This window comes from Chinchilla lanigera, unplaced genomic scaffold (genome assembly GCF_000276665.1).
Source record: "Chinchilla lanigera isolate Chin_1 unplaced genomic scaffold, ChiLan1.0 scaffold00013, whole genome shotgun sequence".
Taxonomy (NCBI): Eukaryota; Metazoa; Chordata; class Mammalia; order Rodentia; family Chinchillidae; genus Chinchilla; species Chinchilla lanigera.
The window spans coordinates 21882220-21903277 of NW_004955414.1; the positions used below are offsets into that span (position 1 = coordinate 21882220).

A 21058-nucleotide genomic window follows, 5' to 3' on the forward strand; every position below is an offset into this window, starting at 1 on the left:
GGAACTCAGGATACATGCCCTCACTGACGCCAGCCCACCGCATCACTCTCAGCACGCTTCCCAGAGAAAAGGTAAAAAATAAATCTCAGTTTAGCTGATATTTCTGTGAGTTCTTCAAACACTGGATAACTGGTTGTAAATACATGAGACAAGAATTTCAAAAACCAGGCTACAAGATTATATATGCCACAGATATGTTTTGATCTGGGGCAGTTCATATAGTCACATTTAAGAGATAAAAATGCTATTGAACAAAAATAATTTCCATGAACTCATATTCCTGAATTCTCTGTGCTGGGCTTGGTTTAATCAACACTGACCCCAGATCGTCCTCCAGACTCATCCCACTACACTTCACCTGAAGCTGCCAGAAATACATATAAATAACATCTAGAATATCTCTTAATTCAAGGACATCCCACTCTTTCAAATCTCACTTGATTGCTAAGGTTACAGAATTATATATGGTTCCTCATGACTCCAACACTGTCCAAGGTCTTCCCTGGATAATTCCCAAATATTTCACTTGCTTCTGTACCGAATATCTCAGTAAATGACGTCACTGCCTCCCATATCTCCCTCTCCTTCAAGGTGGAGTAAACACTAAGTTACTGTTTACCTGCAATAAAAAGACCCTCTTGGTAACAATAGTAATGTGAAGGCCAAATAATTTTATATTACAGTCATTTTACTGAGATCAGGAGAGAAAATTGGCAAATATGCCTTCCAGCAGGCTACCACACTAAGAGTTTATAAGATTATTTATGTCCTCATGATGTACCATGTTCAATACTATCAGTTCAATACTATCAATACTAACTATGCTAGCAGTTCAGTGCTATCAGATTAGAAAAATGAGGTCTGGAAAGAAGTAAACTACCCAGCTTCACACCTCTTTATTAGTGAATCAGACCACAGCTCACAACCAATGACCACCAAGCTACAAGATATCTTCCTGTCTCTGTGTGGGCTAGGGCTCCTGTAGGCAGGGAAGAATCCCCCAGGTCCTTTGGACACTCAAAAAGGGAAGCACACAGAAATCAAATCATAGGACACAGGAGGAATGATTTGAGGGTAGTGTGTCTCTCTAAAATCTAAATACTTAGAGCATTGTGATCCTCACATGTGAAAGAAAAAACACACAGATACCTGAATCTAGATTCTGAATGGCTTTGAAATGTAAGAAGTTATACATGCTCTAGGCATAAGAGGTATAGCCTCATTGATCGTACAGTCTCAGTTACAATAACAACAGCAAAAAAGGTCTGACAGCATGAGGGAAATAAGAAGTCAGTCTAGAACACAGTCCAAGAAAGAAGAAATGGCACCACTTTAAAATGGCTAAATTTCCAGGCATGGTGGCACATGCTTATAATCCCAGCACTTGGGAAGCTGAGGCAGGAAGATTGTTGTGAGTTTGAGGCCAGCCTGAACTACAAAGTGAGTTCATTGCCAGCCTGAACTGTATATGAACCCTGTCTCAAAACAAGACCAAATATATATATATATATATATATATATATATGTCAAATTTCATTTTTCCCTCTAAGGAAACCACTTAATCATTTCCCATACCTTCAACAATAGTTGCTAAGACACTGGGATGATAATAACAGAAGGTGTGAGGGCTGGGAAGATGAAAAATATGAATAGGTCTAGAGCTCCAGGCAAGACCCTGGTTTGAGGCAGCTCTTCTGCCATACATCTGCTGTGTGACCTGAAGCAAAGCATCTAGCCATGTTTTGAACCTTTGTTTCTGCATCACGAGGACATTGTGAGCACTGAGTGAGATATAATAGGTAAAACCTGGCTAAATTTGATGAAAATATTTTTATTGATTTATAAGTAATAAATGGTACATTCTAAGCAATCTGGTTAGGAATAATATAAACTTACAAAATTGAGAGATAAAGAAAGGACTAATGGTATGTGATAGCAAACTGGAGCAAACCAATCAAAAACACCGTATCCTCCCTCCCAATGTCCCCTCCTTTCTTCTCAATAGAAAGCTATTTCCTGCAGCAATCCCAGAGTGTGGTATTGGGAGGGCTGGGGCAAGTGTCAAAAAATGTGGCTTTGCCCACCTGAACACCTGCTTCTAATTATCTCAAACTGCCTATCCTTAAGCCTCTGCCTTCAGAATACTGTAGGAAATAATCATACCCAATGTCTCAACTATCCCCTCAGGGCTCAGAAGATGTCCCTTATTATATCCTCTTGCCTCAAGGAAAAGTCTGACCCAGCAAGCTTAGCTCCTCTACCTCTATCAAGGAAAGACAGTGGCCTAAGAAAAGAGACATCAGAAATAAAACTGAGACAGCCTCACAAATGTTTTCCTGTAACACACACTGTGTCCAAGATGACTAGAGTTTCCAAAGAGCCTACTCCTAAGCAAGGGCTAGAAGACAGTCTGCCTGCTTTGGAATAAAAACTTCTAACATACTGAGTTCCTCCCTTGCCCATTCCACAGAACACAAAGGTCTAAATAGAATTCTAACAATGTACACAGTAGCACCTGCATTTTGAATTTTCCATAGTGAAATTGTAAGCATGCAATTCCCACTCCAAATAGGCTGGAAGACTGTCCAACTTTGGGAAGGCTAGCGGAAAGTTAATATGCAGATCTAGCCTGTGTGTATCTCTCTTTCTTGGCCTGCCATTAGTCATTACTCACCGAAGAGCTGCATTGATTGACCTACTGTAGGGTAAGAATTTAAACTATCAGATCGTAAGAACAGGGTTTTAATGGGCATCTTAACAAACACTGTCTATAGGGATCCGAGATGAAGATTTTACCACCTAGACACCAATTAGTACTTCTACTTTCTCTTCAAATAAAATTCTAACAAGGCTCTTCCTTTTCCTGAGACCCCAAGGAACAGCTCCAGAAGAGAGTATTTTGAACAGTATACTCAAGATGCCTTGCCAAGAGGACACCAAAGCCCAGGAACAAGGAGAGGCTTCCTGCAATGAAAAATGAGAGCATCTATTTAATGATGGTTCACAGAGATCTGATATAGGGAAGGTGATGAAGAAGGTCTGTAGGTGTTGCTATCCAGGTTGTATCTGAGAATTCTGGCCATTTGTTTGTTTGTTTGTTTTCTGGTACCAGGAATCGAGCTCACAAACTTGCACTTGCCAGGCAGGTGCTATGCCACTGAGCTAAATCCCCAGCACCCTGCCACACTTTTTTTTGTTTTGGTTTTCTGGCCATTTTTAACTGGTCTTCCTACATTGGACTCTCTCAGCCAACAAAATCACTCCTGATAATATACCAGACTAGTCTATGGGAGGGTATCCAATAGTATGAAGGATTTGGACATTACATGGAGTAGAAAGAAATTTAAGAACTGAATATGTTCAGTCTACCCAGAAGACATATGGTGGTATGCATGATTCTTAAGGATTTTTCAAATGCAGGAAGAAATTCCTGATATGGAAAAAATGATTTGTTTTAGGAAGGCAAAGGAAAAATCAGAGCAAACACATACAAATTTACAGTTTATAACTCAGCAAGACTTTGCATTTTCAGTATGATAATCTTCTTAAAAAGAAAGAGGTCGACACAGAGTATATTGAAAGGGAAACAAACACACAGGGTTGATTGGGAATGGTTAGAACCCTTCATAAGCTCATCCACTTAGTAGCACCATATTCTGAGGGTATGGAAGAGTTGTACAGGAAATGAGAAGATATAGCAGGCCTCATTTCAGGTATAAGAAAGATCCAGAATCCTAACAAGAAAAACAATGTTCATGCTTAAGACAGATGATGCTATGATAACTTGGAGACAGCAGGAAACAGGTATAATGAAGTGACAGAACACTAGTGCGGAAACTCAGTGGAGACGAAAGGAGTAGGCAAGACAAGAACTAAGATGGACAGGTGACTGGAAGAGAAACCAAGAAGATAAACAAAAGTCTGAAAACAAGGACATTGGATTAGTGTAAATGTGAACTACATGATTAAAACTCAAAGTGTTCACCTAAAGTCAGAAATTCTAAAACAAAGAGCAAAATTAAAGACAGGTGATACGAAACATGGAAGTAGATTTTGTGGAGCTGGGAAGAGGGTCTGGGGAAGAGGGAAAAGGGAAACATGGAAAGAAGGAAGTTAAAATGATTACGATGTGATCTATACACAGGCGTGGTAGCACACACCTGTGATCCCAGCCCTTGGGAGGCTGAGGAAGGAGGAACGCTGTGAGTTTGAGGCCAGCCTGGCTACAAAGTGAGTTCAAGGGCAGACTGAACTGCATAGTGAGACCCTGTGTCCAAAGATTTAAAAAATGTGATATGTGTATGTACCAACTCCCTAAAGTGAATATAATCATTCATCATAAACATATACCAATAGACAAAAGAAAAACTGGGAAAAGATTATTCCAACACAGTAATGTTTCCAACATTTGATGAGGTTGTCCTATATGTTTACAATACACAATTGTAATCATTGTGATAAATTAGTACATATACATATTGCATTAGACCAGTAATACAGATTTAAAAATATTTCCTGAGTTCCTCTTAAAGTTGTGGGAAAAATACAGAGATTTTAAAATAGGTCATGTAGAAAATGTACATTCAGTTTTGACAAAGCATAACCATAGGTAGAATACAGGTACAAGCAGAGTTCTGTAACCATACTGAAATAGGGCAAGCACTTTCACTGGACAGGAGATATGGGCTCTCGGGCCTTAATTCATGACTTGTCACTCACTAGAAATAGAGCCATCTCTTCACTACTATCCCTTGCTACCAATATACGGACTGCACCCTCCCTTTGTCCCCTGACTCATACGAAAGGACAACGTGTACAGTAACATTGGGGGAGGAGGGGAGAAGACAAGATGTCTTCATGTGTGAGAATGGCCACTAATATATAGCCTACAGGGAGGACACCCCCTAAAACATAACGGATTAGTCTTAAAACATACCATACTCATGAGCAAAGGAAAAGTGCCAGACTCTAGCCCACCCCAGTGAGGCCATAAAAGCTAATCTCATTCTTTTGCCTGACTGTCTTGATCTGAGCTGCACCACCTTACTTATTTTCTCTTACTTTGCCTAATAAATCTGCCTATGCCTCTCACTGACATATCCTGAAATGCTTTTTCTATGATGAAAGTCAACAACTCTACTCCGTGGAGGTTGGGGGCATTTTGGGGACCCCCATCTCTTCTTTGAGGGACCACTTTGACCTCCATCTGGTGCCATGCCAATGCTGTGATTTCAGTCAAAACAGCCCATGGGTGATTGGTGACAACCCCTCAGAGAGAGACTCTAATTCTGCATAAGCCTTCACAAATGAAGCAACATTACAAAGAAAAATTGCACAGCAGAAATAGAATGAACCAGAATGAGGAACCAGCATTAAAAATAAGACATCAAAAATCATAAAGCAGGAATTCCTGTTGAATATCTAACAGATCCTTGAGGGCACAGCAGAGGGGGTGAAGTTTATTTATTAATTACTTAATCATTAATTTATTTGATGAGGTTGTCCTATATGTTTACAATACACAACAATTGTAATCATTGGGATGAATTAGTACATATACATATTGCATATCATTTTAACTCCACTTCATCCCCCTGTGTTCCTCTCTCCCCTCTTCCTCTCCCCGTCTTCCAATCTCCACGGAATCTACCTCCCTGTTACCTATCACCTCTCATTTATTTTGATCTTTAAATTACGTTTTGGGTTTCTCATATAAGAAAAGCCATGTGGGGAAATAAATACATGAGAAAATGTTCAACATCATTAGTCTTTCGAGAAATGCAAATTAAAACAACACTGAGATTTCATCTCACCCCAGTAAGAATGGCTAACATTAAGAAATCAACCAATAACAAATGCTGGTGAGGCCGTGGAGAAATAGGAACCCTTCTCCACTGCTGGTGGGAATGCAGACTAGTGAAACCACTGTGGAAATCAGTTTGGAGACTCCTCAGCAAACTAGGTCTAGAGGTCCCATTCAACCCAGCTATTCCCCTTCTGGATATTTTCCCAGAAGACCTGAAAATATCACATCATAGCGATATACATGCACCCATGTTCATAGCAGCACAATTTGTAATTACTAGACTGTGGAAGCAACCCAAATGTCCATCCACTGAGGATTGGATACAAAAATTGTGGTACTTTTATATAATGGAATACTACTCAGTTATAAAGAAAGATAAACTGGAGGCCTTTATAGGTAAATGCTCACAACTGGAGACCATATTCATAAGTGAAATAAATCAGACTGCATGTGTAAGCATCATATTGTGTCACTAGTGTAAGACCTGACAGAGTGAATAAAAACTAGGAGGTATGATAGACATTGTGAAACAAAAGGAAAGTGCTCAAAAGTAAAGGGCAACTGGGGTGTGGGAATAGAGCAGGGAAAGAAGGGGAAATTATGTAAGTATGTACATACAGGATAGCTAACATAGTTGTACTACTGTCTTCTATTGCTCTACAGAAAGGAACAGTTAATGATTACTTGTTTGATCAATCTTGAATATCTCTCTTTGTTTTCCTGAGAAACCACTTTGAAGTTATCAATAAGCAATACAATAACCATGGTTAATTTCCTACAACTTTGTCTGTAACTCTGTCTTGTTTGTATTATTCTTATGCTACTTTGTAAATGGAGGTCTACCTGTTAATACGATTTCCTTCTTTTATTTTTTTAAATAAAAAATAAGAAAAGCCATGTGATGTTTATCCTTCTGTTTCTGATTTATTTCACTTCGCATTATTTTCTGAAGACCCACCTATCTTCTTACCTATGACACAAATCGGTCTCTCTGTATGGCTGAGTAGTACTCCATTGTGTATACAGCACACGTTTTCCCTACCCATCCATCTGTTGGTGGGCATATAGGCTACTTCCAAAATTTAGCTAATGTGAGTTGTGCTAAGTATGTGTGTATCACTGTAATAAGACAGCTTTGACTCTTTCAGGAAGATGCCCAGAAGAGGTATACCTGGGTCAAATGGAATTTCCATTTTCAATTTTTTGAGAAATCTCCATGTTGATTTCCATAGTGCTTATATTAGTTTACCTTCCCATTAAGGATGTAGAAGGGTCTCCTTTCCCCACAGCCTCACCAGCAGTTGTTGTTTTTGGAATCCTTGGTGATAGCCATTCTTATTGGAGTAAGACAGAATTTTAATGTTTTGATTTTACTTCTTGAATTGCCAAAAATGGTGTGCATTTTCTTCACACACTTATTGGTCATTTATACTTCTTCTTTTGTGAAGTGTCTATTCATTTCAATTGCCCTTTTTTTAATTGGATCTTTTATTTTGAAGGGTTTTTTTTAGTTCTTTATATATCCTAGTATTAGTTCTCTCAGAATTAGCTAATAAAAACAATTTTTCTCAGTCTCTAAGCTGTCTCTTCGCTCTGTTGGTTATTTCCTTTGCAGCGAGGAAGCTTTTTAACTTAATATAATCCCATTTGTTGATACTTACAACTAAATCTTGTGCATATTGGGTTCTGTTCAGAAAGTCATTGCATATGCCCGTGTCTTAAAAAGCTTTAGCAATTTTTCCAGCAGATTCAGTGTTTGTGTTTTATATCTAGATCTTTGATGCATTTTGATGTGATTTTAGTACAGGATGAGGGATTTGGTCTAGATACATTCTTCTGCACATGGACACCAGTTTTCCCAGTACTATTTGTTAGAGAGGCTGTCTTCTCTTCAGGGTATATTTTTGGACCCTCTGTCAAAAATCAGATGGATAAAGGTGAAAAGGATTACTTACAGACCCTCAATTCTATTTCATTAGTCAACATGTCTGTGTTTCTGCCATTATCAGGCTGGGTTTTTTGTATGTGTGTGTGGCTTTGTAGTGTAAATTCAAAACCAGGACTGTAATGTTTCCTGCTTTTCTCTTTTTTGCTCAAGATTGCATTAGCTATTCTGGGTCTCTTCTGGTTCCATATTAATTTTAGTATTTTTTTTCTAGTACTGTGCAGAATCCTTTTGGTATTTTAATTGGAATTGCATTAAATGTATATATTAGCTTTGGTGATGTTACCATTTTGACAATATTGCTTCAGCTATCCAAGAACAGAGGATGTCTTTCCACTTTTTTATTTTTTTCTGTCTTTTTGAGACAGGGTCTCGCTTTGCAGTTCAGGCTGCCCTTGAGCTCACTTTGTAGCCCAGACTGGTCTCGAACTTGCAATGATCCTCCTGCCTCAGCCTCCCGAGTGCTGGGATTACAAGCATGTACCACCATACCCAGCTCCATTTTCTAACATCTTCTTCAATTACTTTTTCAGAGTACTATAATTTTCACTTCCTTATTAATTTCTAGGGAATTAATTTCTATTTAAATTTTTTGAAGCTACTGGGAATGAGACTTTTTTGGTTTCTTTTTCAGTGGGTGCATTGTGATACATAGAAATAGTATTTATTTTTGTGTGTTGATTTTATATCCTGGCACTTTGCTGAATTTTTTTATTGGTCTAAGAGTCTTCTAGTGGTGTTTTTGGGGGTCTTTTATGTAAATGATCACATCTTCTACTAATAGGGACCATTTGATTTCTAACTTTCCTATTTACTTTTATTTCTTTCTCTTGCCTAATTGCTCTGACTAAAGTTTTGAATATTAAATTGAACAGGAGTGGTGAAAGTTGACACACTTGTCTTTCCTGATTGTAGTGGGAATGTATTTGGTTTTTCCTCATTTAATATGATTTTGGCAGTGGGTTTATTATAAATGGCTTTTATCAGTTTGGGGTAAGATCCTTCTATACCTATCTTCCTCAGGGTTTTTATCATGAATGGATATTAGATGTTATCAAAGGCTTTTTCTGCATCTATCAAGTTGATCATGTGATTTTTATCTTTACTTATGTTTATGTGGTATACTACATTTATTGATTTATGTATGTTGAAGCATCCCTGGAATGATGCTTCCCTGGGATGAAGCCAGCTTGGTCATGGTGTACAATTTTTAATAATCTGTTGCATTGCCCAAATTACTAACATAATGGTGCATTTCAAGGTTTTAGAAAAACAATAGCAATCCAGATCCAAATCAGAAGGAGAGAAATTTTAAAGATCAGAGCAGAAATTAAAGTAATTGAGATTAACAAAACAAAACAGGGCTGGAGATTTAGCTCAGCAGCACAGTGCCTGCCTGGCAAGTGCAAGGTTGTGAGTTTGATTTCCAGTACCAGAAAACAAAACAAAACAAAACAAAGGATCAATTAATCAAGATTTTATTTCTTTGAAATGATGAACAAGAATGATAGACCACTAACAAAACTTACCGAAAAAAGGAAGAAATGACTCTCATCAATGCAATTAGAAATCAAAAGGGCAAAAATCACATTGACACTGCAGAAATTCAGAGGATAGAGATTTCTATTCCAATAAATTGGCAACTGTAGAAGTAGATATATTCCTAGGTGCATATGAATTACCAAAATGTAACCAGGAAGACATAAAATTCCTGAATACAATAGTAACAGGCAGCAAAACAGATGCAAATAAATAGGTAAAACAACAGAAATAAAAACCCTACCAGCTAAGAAAGCCCAGAACCTGATGGATTCACCTCTGAATTTTATCAGAACTTCAGGGAAGAACTAAAACTGATACTCTTCAAACTCTTCCATGAAATTGAAAGGGAAAGAATACTGCCAAACTCATTGCTTGAGAGTAGCATTAGTCTGACACCAAAATCAGACAATGACTCAAAAAAAGAAAAAAGAGAACTATCAGCTAGTTTCCTTAATGAGATTAGATACAAAAGTCCTCAAAAACAGGGATGAAGTTTAAGAGAAAGTTTGGACCAAAACTGTAAGAGGCCTTATGTTCATTCCAAAGAGCATGATACAGTAAAGAATTGGTCAAGGAAGATAACGGGAGACAGCGAGGCTGTCTAAATAGACCAGAGCACTCATGCATTAGTACTTTGATAGATTTCTTTCATTGTATTCTGGGCATAAAAAGAAGGTGATACTAAATTCAGGAAGAGTTGATGAAATCCTGGGATAGATCAGCTGCAATGGGTCTTAAAAAGAGAAAATTGGCTAAGACTTTACTGGTAAATTCTATCAAACATTTAAGAGGAAAATAATTCTGTGCAAACTTTTAGAAAATGGAAATAAAAAGAAAACATATCCCAAAACATATTATGAGACCAGTATTAACCTGATGACAAAATCAGATAAAGGCACTATAAAATGAAAAGCTTAGACAAATATCTTTCATAAACAGAGACATAAAAATCCTTAACAAATTGCTACCAAATCAAATTGTACAATAACTAAAAAGGAAAATGTATTAGAGGTAAGTGGGGCTTATCCTGAGAATACAAGATTATTTGTCACTCAAAAATAAATCAATGAAATTCACTTTATTAACAAAATAAATGAGAAAAACCATGCATCTCATTTCAAAGAGGAAAGAGTAAAAGCATCATTATTTTAAAATCAATATTCAAGACTTTTTTTTTAAACTCACTGCATACTGAAAATTATAGGGAACTTCCCAAGCATGATAAAGAGTATCTACATAAAGTATACAGTTAAAACAATATATACAGTAAAAGACTGAAGGTTTTCCCCTAAAATTAGAATTAAGGCAAGGATGTATTCAGTTATGGGTGGGCATGGAGGCATGGCTACTGATGAACTTTTTGGAAAGTGATTGAATCATGAGGGATCTAACTTCATCAAGTGGACCAATCCATTGAGGAGATTATAGTTTGAGAGTGTTACAGGCATGTGATGGAAACAGGAAGTGTGGCCTAGTTCATGGATGTGACCTTGGGGACTACACCTGGCCCCAGCTTCTTCATTTCCGGTTCAGCTTTCCCTCCCTCACTGCTTCCTGGCTGCCACAAGGTGAGCAGCTTTCCTCCCTGCACCTTTCTGCCATGATGTTTTGTCTGGCCCTAGGCCTAGAAGCAATGAAGCCAAATGACCATGGACTGAAGCTTCTGAAACTCTGACCAACATTAACCCTGTCTTCTCTTTTTCTCTGGTATTTGGTCATAGTGAGGAAAAACTAGCACACACTTTCACCACATCAAGATAAGGAAAAAAATACATATTGTAAACAAGCAAAGTAGTTACCATTTGTACAAAACAAATGTACAGGCACTAAGATATACGTTAATAGGTGAATTTAGCAATTGTAGGATAGAAAGTCAATAGAAAACTGATTGTATTTCTACATAATATCCTTGAAAACTGAAAAATTCATTTTATAACTCTTTTATTCCGATGGCATAGAAATATACAAAACAATTGGAGATAAATGTGATAAACTATACATGAGTTCCTACATTAACTATGTGGAAACATTGCTGAGAGAAATCACAAATTTAAATTAAAGGAAAGAAATGTTATATTCATTAGTGAAAAACAATATTACTAAGATGTCAAGTCTTCCTATTTTAATGTACAGATTTGATACAATGAAAATCAAAATCTCAGCAGATTTTTTTGGTTTGTAAAGATTGTCTTGGGGGAGAGGAGGGAGGGAAGGAAAGGAAAAGACAAAAAAGAGAATGGAAGAAAAAATGGAAAGAAACCTTGTATAAAGGGGAGGTCAAGTAGCTTTGGATGGAGGGGAGGGGAACAGGAAAAAAAGAACTGAGATATGTTCCATACAGGTACAAATTCCCTATGATGAATGTGATCAATACATATAACAAATATGGACTAATAAAGAATAAAATTTTAAATGATTATGAATATTTACATACAAATTTCAAAATATATATGTAATTCAAAACCCTACAGCAGCCAATACAATCTTGGCAGCAATCTAGAAATGCTCAAAGTTTAGGGCCTTACATTATCTGTTTTCCAGATAATTTCCAGGAATTTAATAAAGAAAATTTTAAAGAGTCTCTACAGACAATACTACCCTACCTCTAAAGCTCACCTATGACAGAAGGAAAAACATAAAATTCTGAACTGAAAGAATCAGTGGGATAAAGACATGATTTTTTCTATAATTAATATATACACTTTAATACAATACTAAAAAATTAGTCTTTTTTAGTTCAAGAAATTATTTTAATTAATAGTAAGACTCTCCCTATCAAATATAGTAATTCAATTGCCACTAGCACTAAAAACAGAGTCTATTATATGGGCAGGCATTGATCTTTGAATATATTTCTAAATTTGATATATGACCCCAAAAATGGCATTGCAAGCTACTGAAGAATGAAGGGATTTTGTGGAATTGTACTGAAACAATAGTCATTTCTGTAGAGAGAAAATTAATTTGGACACTGTTTCATTTCATGTTAAATTTCAAATTCGTTTAAAAATATTTTCAAACTAAAATTTTGCAGATTAAATGGTTATTAAAATATTGGATTCACATTATTAAAAGCTTAAAAGTCATAAAATACTTTTAAAAGTATCATGGCTATCACTATATAAAATTTTAAATAGGTTTGTATGAGTAACTTTTTATAAAAAAGATGAATAGAATTGAATGGAAAATGAAGAAATATTTCAAAAAATTCAACAAATGGAAGGAATATCCTCAAGACATAATGAAAAGCACACAAATTAATAAAACTGTGTAATTAATAAGCCTCCAAAGTCCATCTCATCTCTCCCAAAGTTGATCCATGGGGCATCAATGAGACGGAATTCAAAAGTCAAACAGTTAAATTATATGAATTGATAAATAAGCACAAAAAAAGGTCAATAAGGTGATCATCAAGCTCAAAGATGATATAACTAAACAGGTAATGGGTTCAATAAGGACAACAACGAAGGAGCATACAGAAGACACTAATAAAAACCTAGCCAGGCTACACAAAAGAATACCACGCATGAATGACAACTTTAGCAAATAATTAAAGTTCATGAAAAGATACTAAACAGAAAGCCAAGAGATTGCTCAAAAATAAAGGGCAACTGGGGTGTGGGAAAAGACAAGGGAAAGAAGAGGAAATTATGTAAATATATATATACAGGATAGCTAACATAGCTGTACTACTGTCTTCTATTGCTCTACAGAAAGGAACAGTTAATGATTACTTGTTCAATCAATGTTGTATGTCTCTATTTGTTTTCCTGAGAAACCACTTTGAAGATATCAATAAGTAATACAACAACCATAGTTAATTTCCTACAACTTTGGCTGTAACTCTGTTTTGTTTGTATTGTTCTTATGCTATTTTGTAAATGGATGTCTGTTTGTTAATATGTTTTCCTTCTTTTATTTTTTAAAATAAAAAGGAAAGCCAAGAGATTAAAAAATTTCTATTGAAAGTATGAGAAATATTTTCTAGTTCTGACACACTATTCTTCAAATTTGTTACTTGATACAGTTGGTGACTATAACTCAGAGATACTTTAAAAAGTAAGACATTATAGAAACAAGATCCATCAGCTGTCACATGATGCAAAGACTAATCTAATTACAATTCATTAGAGTCAGTGAAAAATCAGAAGACAGCATGAATGGCATAAAAAACCATTTACAGAACTATAGTAGTACCTTGGTGCATGAACTTAATTCATTCCACAGTTCTGGAAAAGATGGCCACATTCATGTTCATGTGGGAAACATGGCCACAATCATATTTGTAGCCTGGTGCAGAGTTCACAAACAAAAGCAAGATTTTATAGAACACTTCTGTTTGGGAACCAAATTATTCACATACAAAATCATTTCTAAACCAAGGTACCATTGTAATAGCATGGAATTCTCCTTATATAGATAAAGAATTATACATACAGATAAGCAAGACATACAGAGCCCTAAATGACTACAGTCAGAAAAGAACCTCTTCATGACATATCTTAATCAAAGTCTCACAAGTCCTACATAAGAACAGAATATAAAAAACCATTAGAAAAAAAGCAACAATCACTTCTAAAGGTAAACCCATTAGAATTGCAGCAGACTTCTCAAAACAATCCTTAAAGGTCAGAAGAGCGTGGAATAAAATGTTTCAAACCCTAAAACAACCTCAAGCCCAGCTGATATATTCTGAAAACTATCTTTCAAAACATAAGACCCAATAAAAATGAACAATTGAAATGAATAGATAATTCTCAGAATCAAAAGTACAAATGGCCAATAAGTAAATGAAAAAATATTCAGCATCTTTTACCATTAAGTAAATGCAAATCAAAACCTCATTGAGCTTCCACTTTACTCCAGTAAGAATAATTTCCAAAGCTGAGCCAAAATGAAAAAAAATACTCTGAACAGCCCAATGAAAGGCAATAAAATTGAGACCGTAGTAAAGAAACCTACCACTAAGAAAGCACAGGACCTGGTGGACTCAATGCAGAATTCCATAAGAACTTCAGGGAAGATTTATCACAAAACTCCTTAAACTCTTTATTGAATTGGAAAGGAAATGAGTACTGCCAAACTATTCCTGGAAGCCAGCATTAGTATGATTCCAAAATCAGACAAGGACTCAACTAAAAAAGAAAACTACAGTCCAGTCTTTTTAATCAACATACATGCAAAGTTCTTCGACAAAATACAGGCAAACAGAATGCAACCAAGCTTTAAAAACATCATACATCTTGACCAACTAGGCTTCATTCCAGGGATGAAAGGATGGTCTAACCAATGCAAATCAATAAATGTAACACATCACATAAACAGAACCAAGGATAAAAATCACATGACCATTCAATAGAGGTAGAAAAAGCATTTGACAAAATCCAACATCCATTCTGATAAAAATCCTGAAGAAAATAAGTATAGAAGGGCCTTATTTCAAACTGATAAGTGCCACTTATGACAAGCCTACTGCCAATATCATATTAAAAGAAAGAAACTAAAAGCTTTTCTTCTGAAATCCAGAATAAGACGAGGATGTTCACTGTCATCACTCTTGTCTAATGCAGCATTCAAAAATTTAGCAAGCAAAAGAAATGAAGAGGAGACATATAGAAAAAGAAGTCAAATGATCTGTATTCACAGGCTACATGATCCTTTACATAGCAGAGCCAACAAATTCCACCAAGACTCCTACAGCTAATAACTTAAACAAGATAACAGGATACAAAACCAACACTCAAAATCAATAATGTTTCTGCACACCAATAATGAACCCACCAAGGAAGCAACGAGGAAAACAATACCATTAACAATGTATTAAAATATGAAACATACATATTTTGACATGGGGAAACTTCAGAACTTTCCTACAATGAGGGGCCACAATCGATCAGGCAGGAGTGAACCCCACTGCCTGAGGAACCTGCAGTGAAAAGCTGTGTATTTGGTGGACCCTCCCCTGGGTCTAGAGTTAAATAGGTCTACTTCTAGAAATTAGCTAATCCCAAAGAGTACTTGAGTCCATTCCCGTGGCAATACAATCTAAAAGCACTGCACCTTCAAAGATACTTAGGAGAGAGGAAGGAGGGGCCAGAAATCAGCACATCAGCCCCATCCATCTCAGCGGTACAATTTATACTGAAACCCCACAGTTCAGGGGTGATAAGCAAGGACAGGGGTCTGGTCTGGACAACAAACTGAAATAAGGAGCTGCAGCCAAGAAAGTAGAAGCAGTTATAGCAGACATTGCCAGCCCGAGAACCTCTTCTCCTGAAGTAGTAAGTAAACTACTACTAAACTACTACTTAGTAAATGACCAGCAAGTTGTGAGATAGGGAAATGATGTCCTGTAATTCTGTTCTATTTTTTTTCTTTTTCTTTTTCTTTTTCTTTTTTTTTTTTTTTTACCAGGAACTGAATTCAGAACCTTGCTCTTGGCCGCTGTGCCACTGAGCCACTAAGCTATATCCCCAGCCCTGAAATTCTGTTCTGATTTCTGAATTTGATCACTTATATAATCTCTGGCTTCCCACTCAGCTTTGCTTTCTCTCAGCTCTTCACTTTTGTTGAGAACTAACATGTGCAACTAGCAAACAGGGGAGAAGTGAGGATAGGTTCTAAGATAGTAAATAACTGACAAATCAAAGAATCTAGAGGGATAAATTCTATACCCAAGTTTCCCAAAACATAAAGCAACTCCAAATGAAAGACAATTTTGTCTAATAAAAGATATGCAACTTAAAAAACAGAACAGTTGCAGTTAATGTACATTATGGCTGAATTCTCATTAAACAACAGTGAAGATAATAGACAGGGGAGGGAGGGAAGAGGATGAAACAAAAGAATCAAGGTGTGTTATCTGTCTTTTTGGCAACCCAGAAAGTTCTGTCATGCCTCTCTGCGGTCAGCCTTCATTCCCCATCTACAGGCAAAAACTGATCTGTTTTTTATTACAATAGATTAATTCTGCCTGATCTAGAATTGCATAGGAAGAGAATACAATATGTGTTTCTTATTGACATTGATATACACACTAATCAAAATTGATTGAATCATGTACTCAGAATAGGGGCATTTTACTGTATGTAAATTATTCTTCATAAAGCCAACTTTTACAATGTAAAAAAAGTTATATACAACTAATGAATGTAATTATTTTGTACTGCCAACATGTATTAATAAAAAGTTTAAAATTTTAAAATGTAGATAAAAAGATAATGTATATAAGCTAAACATTTGAAAAATAAAAATCATGTTACTCATAGTGTTCATAATCTCTTTGTAAAAAAAGTCATGATATATGTCATCGTAATTACTTGAACATTGTACAAACCATCAAACAAAAAATTGGGGACTATATTACAAAATCATTTGATAACATCTGGTAGTTATTGAAATATATTTATAAAGAGTGTTAAGTGTTTATGAAGAATTTCTTAATGCATAGGGCAATTGACCTGTAATAATATACACTAACAAAAAGTGTGAGATAAAGAACCCTATGTATATGAAATAACTGTCTCAGAAACCTATCAAGAAAATGCTGAAAGTTAAACATTTTAAAATATTAAACATCATCATATTTGGTTGTAAGATGTTGATTTACATTTTTATTTTCTAAAAATGCTATTATTTTATTTTTCTTTATAAATTACATGAGCCATACCTAATTATAATCAATAAATGGCAGAGTCATTCATCATTCTCAGAGGTGGTGAGGGATAAAGATATGACCTTACAGTCAGTGCTATGAAATAAAAAAACAAAGGCAGAGATTCGGGAAGGGACTATTGGGCTTTACATTTCTGAAAGGGCAAGCGCTATTTAAAGAAATGTAATAAAATAACTTCTCATATACTCAAAGGTTCCCAAAGCACTATGGCTTTTTGAAATAATTACTTGAAAATATTCTCCAACAGTCTAAGAATGAACAAAATCAAAAATGGAGAGGATTTAGTATTACAGGGCCTAGAATGAGCTGTGGAGTGGCTTAAACAAAAGAATCTAAATGAGTGCAATAAATGCTTGCTACACTGCTAAACTATAGTATAAAAAAATCTGGCAGCGACTGAAAGTTTATTGGTTAATTCTCCCCTTGTGCATCTCTTACTCATCTAACTGATTATTTAAAAATACAGTTTCAGGCATATTTTTCATTTTGCATACAGTAATTTTAAGCGTACAGTAAATTACAAGGAATTTTAAGTAAACTTAGAGCCATCATCTAGATTGTACCACTAATTTTTTTTTAAATTTATCTCACATGTAACTGTCACATAATCATTGTACATTCACAAAGTGATGCTGCAATACATGCATGCATTATACAAATTAGGGTAATTGGCACATGCATCACCTCAGGTATCTGTCATTTCTTGTAATGAAAATATTTAGAATATGCTCTTCTACCTATTTTGAAATGTAGAGCAATACATTATCTTTAACTATAGTCAACCTCTGCCCATCCCTCTGTCCCACCTGCAATCTTTTGCAGTTCTGGTAATTATTAATCTACTTTCTACTTCTAGGAGATCTATATTTTACATCCCATAAATGAGTGAGATCATGTGGTTGGTATTTGAGATGGATAATTTTTTAATTAATTTTATTGCCACTTTTTGATATACATATGATCACATTCATTGTGAGGAATTTGTACCTGTACATAATACATCTTCAGTTTTTCTTTTTTTCCTCATTCTCCTCCACTTTAAACCTTCTTTTCTTCCTTATTTACAAAAGCTTTGCCTTCATTTTTCCTTCTATTCTCTTTTTTTTTCTCTTTTCCCTTCCTGCATTTACCCCTCCCCTTCCCTTAATGGGTAATTTCCTCCAGCAGTGTAGCATTACTTTCATAATCAGAGGAGGAAACAAATGATATTTCTAAAGACATTAATTTATTGGTTACAATTTAGTGCAGATATTGTTAGTACTAAATGCAAAAACATAAATTCCTGGTATTGTTTAGTCCCATATTAGTGTTTTAATGTATAAATATCACCTAGACAATTCATTCAACCTCTGTTGCATGATATATAAATGACATCTGTATGGTAAAGAATAATGAGATGCTTTGTGTCAGAAACCATTTGCCAACCACGAGGCACTGTTTAAATGAAAGCTATGGTAAGGATTTCCATTTTAACTATCTACTCCCTTCCTGAAAATCAACAAGAACGGCGTTAACACTTCTGCCCTCTAATTTTCTCTGTTACATAGAGGGCCCATTCCAACACACATAGCTCCTGCTTCCAGAATTCAGGAAAATAAAGCTTCACTGTTACTCTACAAACATCTTGATCTTAGAATCGATTTTGGCCCTTCTGTCCTTATCCAAGATTTTTCCACATGTCTCCAAGGGGTTAAGAAAGATTTATACTAAAAAAGAAGTGTGTTGTGGATGAGCTTTGTTCATCTACCACTGGTAGAAGTAATGACAGCATTTTTCTGTTTCCCCTTAATCCACAGGCAGTTGCTGAGAAGGAGACATCCCATGATATGGATATTGCCCCAAGGACAATCAATAAGTCAGAATTTCAAGTGTCTGAGTTCATCCTGATGGGATTCCCAGGCATTCACGAGTGGCAGGACTGGCTCTCCTTACCCATGGCTCTGCTCTACCTCTTAGCTCTCGGAGCTAATCCCCTCATTTTAATCACCATCTCCCATGAGCCTGCTCTGCACCAGCCCATGTATCAGTTCCTTGGTGTCCTGGCTGCAGTGGACATTGGTCTGGCTACTACCAGCATGCCCAAGATTCTGGCAATCCTGTGGTTTGATGCTAAGACCATCAGCCTACCTCAGTGTTTTGCTCAAATGTATGCCATCAACATTTTTATGCTCATGGAGTCAGGCGTCTTCCTCTGCATGGCCGTGGATAGATATGTAGCCATATGTTATCCCCTTCAGTATCCCTTCACAGTCACTGAAGCTTTTGTAATCAAAGCCACAGTGTCCACAGTGCTCAGGAATGGCCTATTAACCATCCCAGTGCCTATACTGGCTGCCCAGAGATACTATTGCTCCAGAAATGAAATTGACCACTGTCTGTGCTCTAACTTGGGGGTCACCAGTCTGGCCTGTGATGACATCACTATTAACAAGCTTTATCAATTGGTGCTGGCCTGGTTTGTGGCTGGGTGTGACATGATTCTGGTCTTTGCTTCCTATGCTTTGATTATTCATTCGGTGTTGAGGCTGAACTCTGCTGAAGCAGTATCTAAAGCCCTGAGTACCTGCAGCTCCCACCTTATCCTCATTCTCTTTTTCTACACAGCTGTTATTTTAATATCTGTCACTCATCTGGCAGGAAGAAAGATCCCCCTCATCCCTGTTCTCCTCAATGTTCTGCATATTGTCATCCCTCCATCTCTTAACCCCATGGTGTATGCCCTTAGGATGCAGGAACTGAAAGTAGGCATCCAGAGAGTGTTGGGTTTGGGCAAGTATGTGTCTAGAAAGTAAGCCAACTTTAACTAGCAGAATATTATATACAATGCTGCAGAGAAAGCACAGTCTTCAGAGCTCAGCATTCCTTGGTTAATATTCAGCGTCTCCCAAAAGCTAGGAACAGCATTGAAATTAATCAGCCTAATTCCTACAGCATATAGTATGTGCAAGGCACCGGCTCTCAGCATTTCAAACACTAACATTTAATTCCTGTAATAACTCTGTGAAGCAAGTAGTTATTAAATACTTTGCAAATGTAGCAACTGAGTTAGTAAATTAGCCTAAGTTCAAATAAAAAGGAAATGCACAGTGAGATTTGAACCACACAGTCAGGCTCCAGAATCCCTCTCTTGATTCTTCCTCTTCATTGAATCTCACTAATTATTTCTTTAAATGCAAATTAAGATGACAAAGCAAAGCAAAACTATATATCACTTCCTTTGTAATAAAATTCCATTTAAAAGTCAACAGCACTTTCCTGCATAAGGATAAACATAGGGAAGACATAGCGGTAGGCAGACAGTTCATGAACAAAAACCAAACCGCAAGTGAAACACTTCAAAGAATCAACAACTGGGATCTCATCCTACTGAAGAGTTTCTGCACATCTAAAGAAATCACCAGCAGTGTAAAAAGAAAATCCACAAATTGGGAAAAAATTTGAGCTGACTGTCCCTTGGACAAAAGCCTTCTATCTAGAACATATAAAGCATTAAAAAAACACCAGCCCCCCTAAATTCAAAGACCAAATCCAAAAATGGGCAGCCGAGATGAACACACACTTCTCAAATAAAGAAATACAAATGGCAAATCATTACATGAGAAAATGTTCAACATCATTAGTCATTTGAGAAATGCGAATTAAAACAACACTGAGATTTCATCTCTCCCCAGTAAGAATGGCTAACATTAAGAAATCAACCAGTAACAAATGTTGGCGAGGCTGTGGAGAAATAGAAACTCTTCACTGCTGGTGGGAATGCAGACTGGTGAAACCACTGTAGAAATCAGTTTGAAGATTGCTCAGCAAACGAGGTTTAGAGATCCCATTCAACCCAGCTATTCCTCTTCTAGGTATTTTCCCAGAAGATCTGAAAGCATCATATCACAGTGATATATGTGCACCCATGTTCCAGCAGTGCAATTTGTAATTGCTAAACTGTGGAAGCAACACAAATATTCATCCACTGAGGACTGGATTTTAAAAAGTGGTACTTTTATATAATGGAATATTACTCAGCTATAAAGAAAGATAAACTCGAGGCTTTTACAGGTAAATGGTTACAACTAGAGACCATACTCATAAGTGAAAT

The 21058-nt window shown here is 36.3% G+C and overlaps 3 protein-coding genes across 4 annotated transcripts in view; 1 reads left to right on the forward strand and 2 right to left on the reverse strand.

The window, feature by feature from the left end:
• Positions 1 to 21058, reverse strand: part of LOC102012951 (olfactory receptor 52N2) — a 163249-nt gene that overhangs the window by 105206 nt on the left and 36985 nt on the right. The window lies entirely within an intron of this gene.
• The window catches only part of LOC106146227 (olfactory receptor 56A4-like), a 99394-nt gene that overhangs the window by 41339 nt on the left and 36997 nt on the right, over positions 1 to 21058 (reverse strand). The gene's annotated exons all lie outside the window — the stretch shown is intronic.
• On the forward strand, positions 15 to 19760 carry LOC102010472 (olfactory receptor 688). The gene is made up of 2 exons (XM_005380504.1): positions 15 to 71; positions 18765 to 19760. The coding sequence occupies exons 1-2, from the start codon at positions 15 to 17 to the stop codon at positions 19758 to 19760; spliced, it is 1053 nt and encodes a 350-aa protein (XP_005380561.1).

Coding starts and splice junctions, on each gene's coding strand:
- LOC102010472 (XM_005380504.1), top strand. CDS start 15: ATGCCCTCACTGACGCCAGCCCACCGCATCACTCTCAGCACGCTTCCC. Junction 72..18,764: donor GCACGCTTCCCAGAGAAAAG/GTAAAAAATAAA, acceptor CTTAATCCACAG/GCAGTTGCTGAGAAGGAGAC.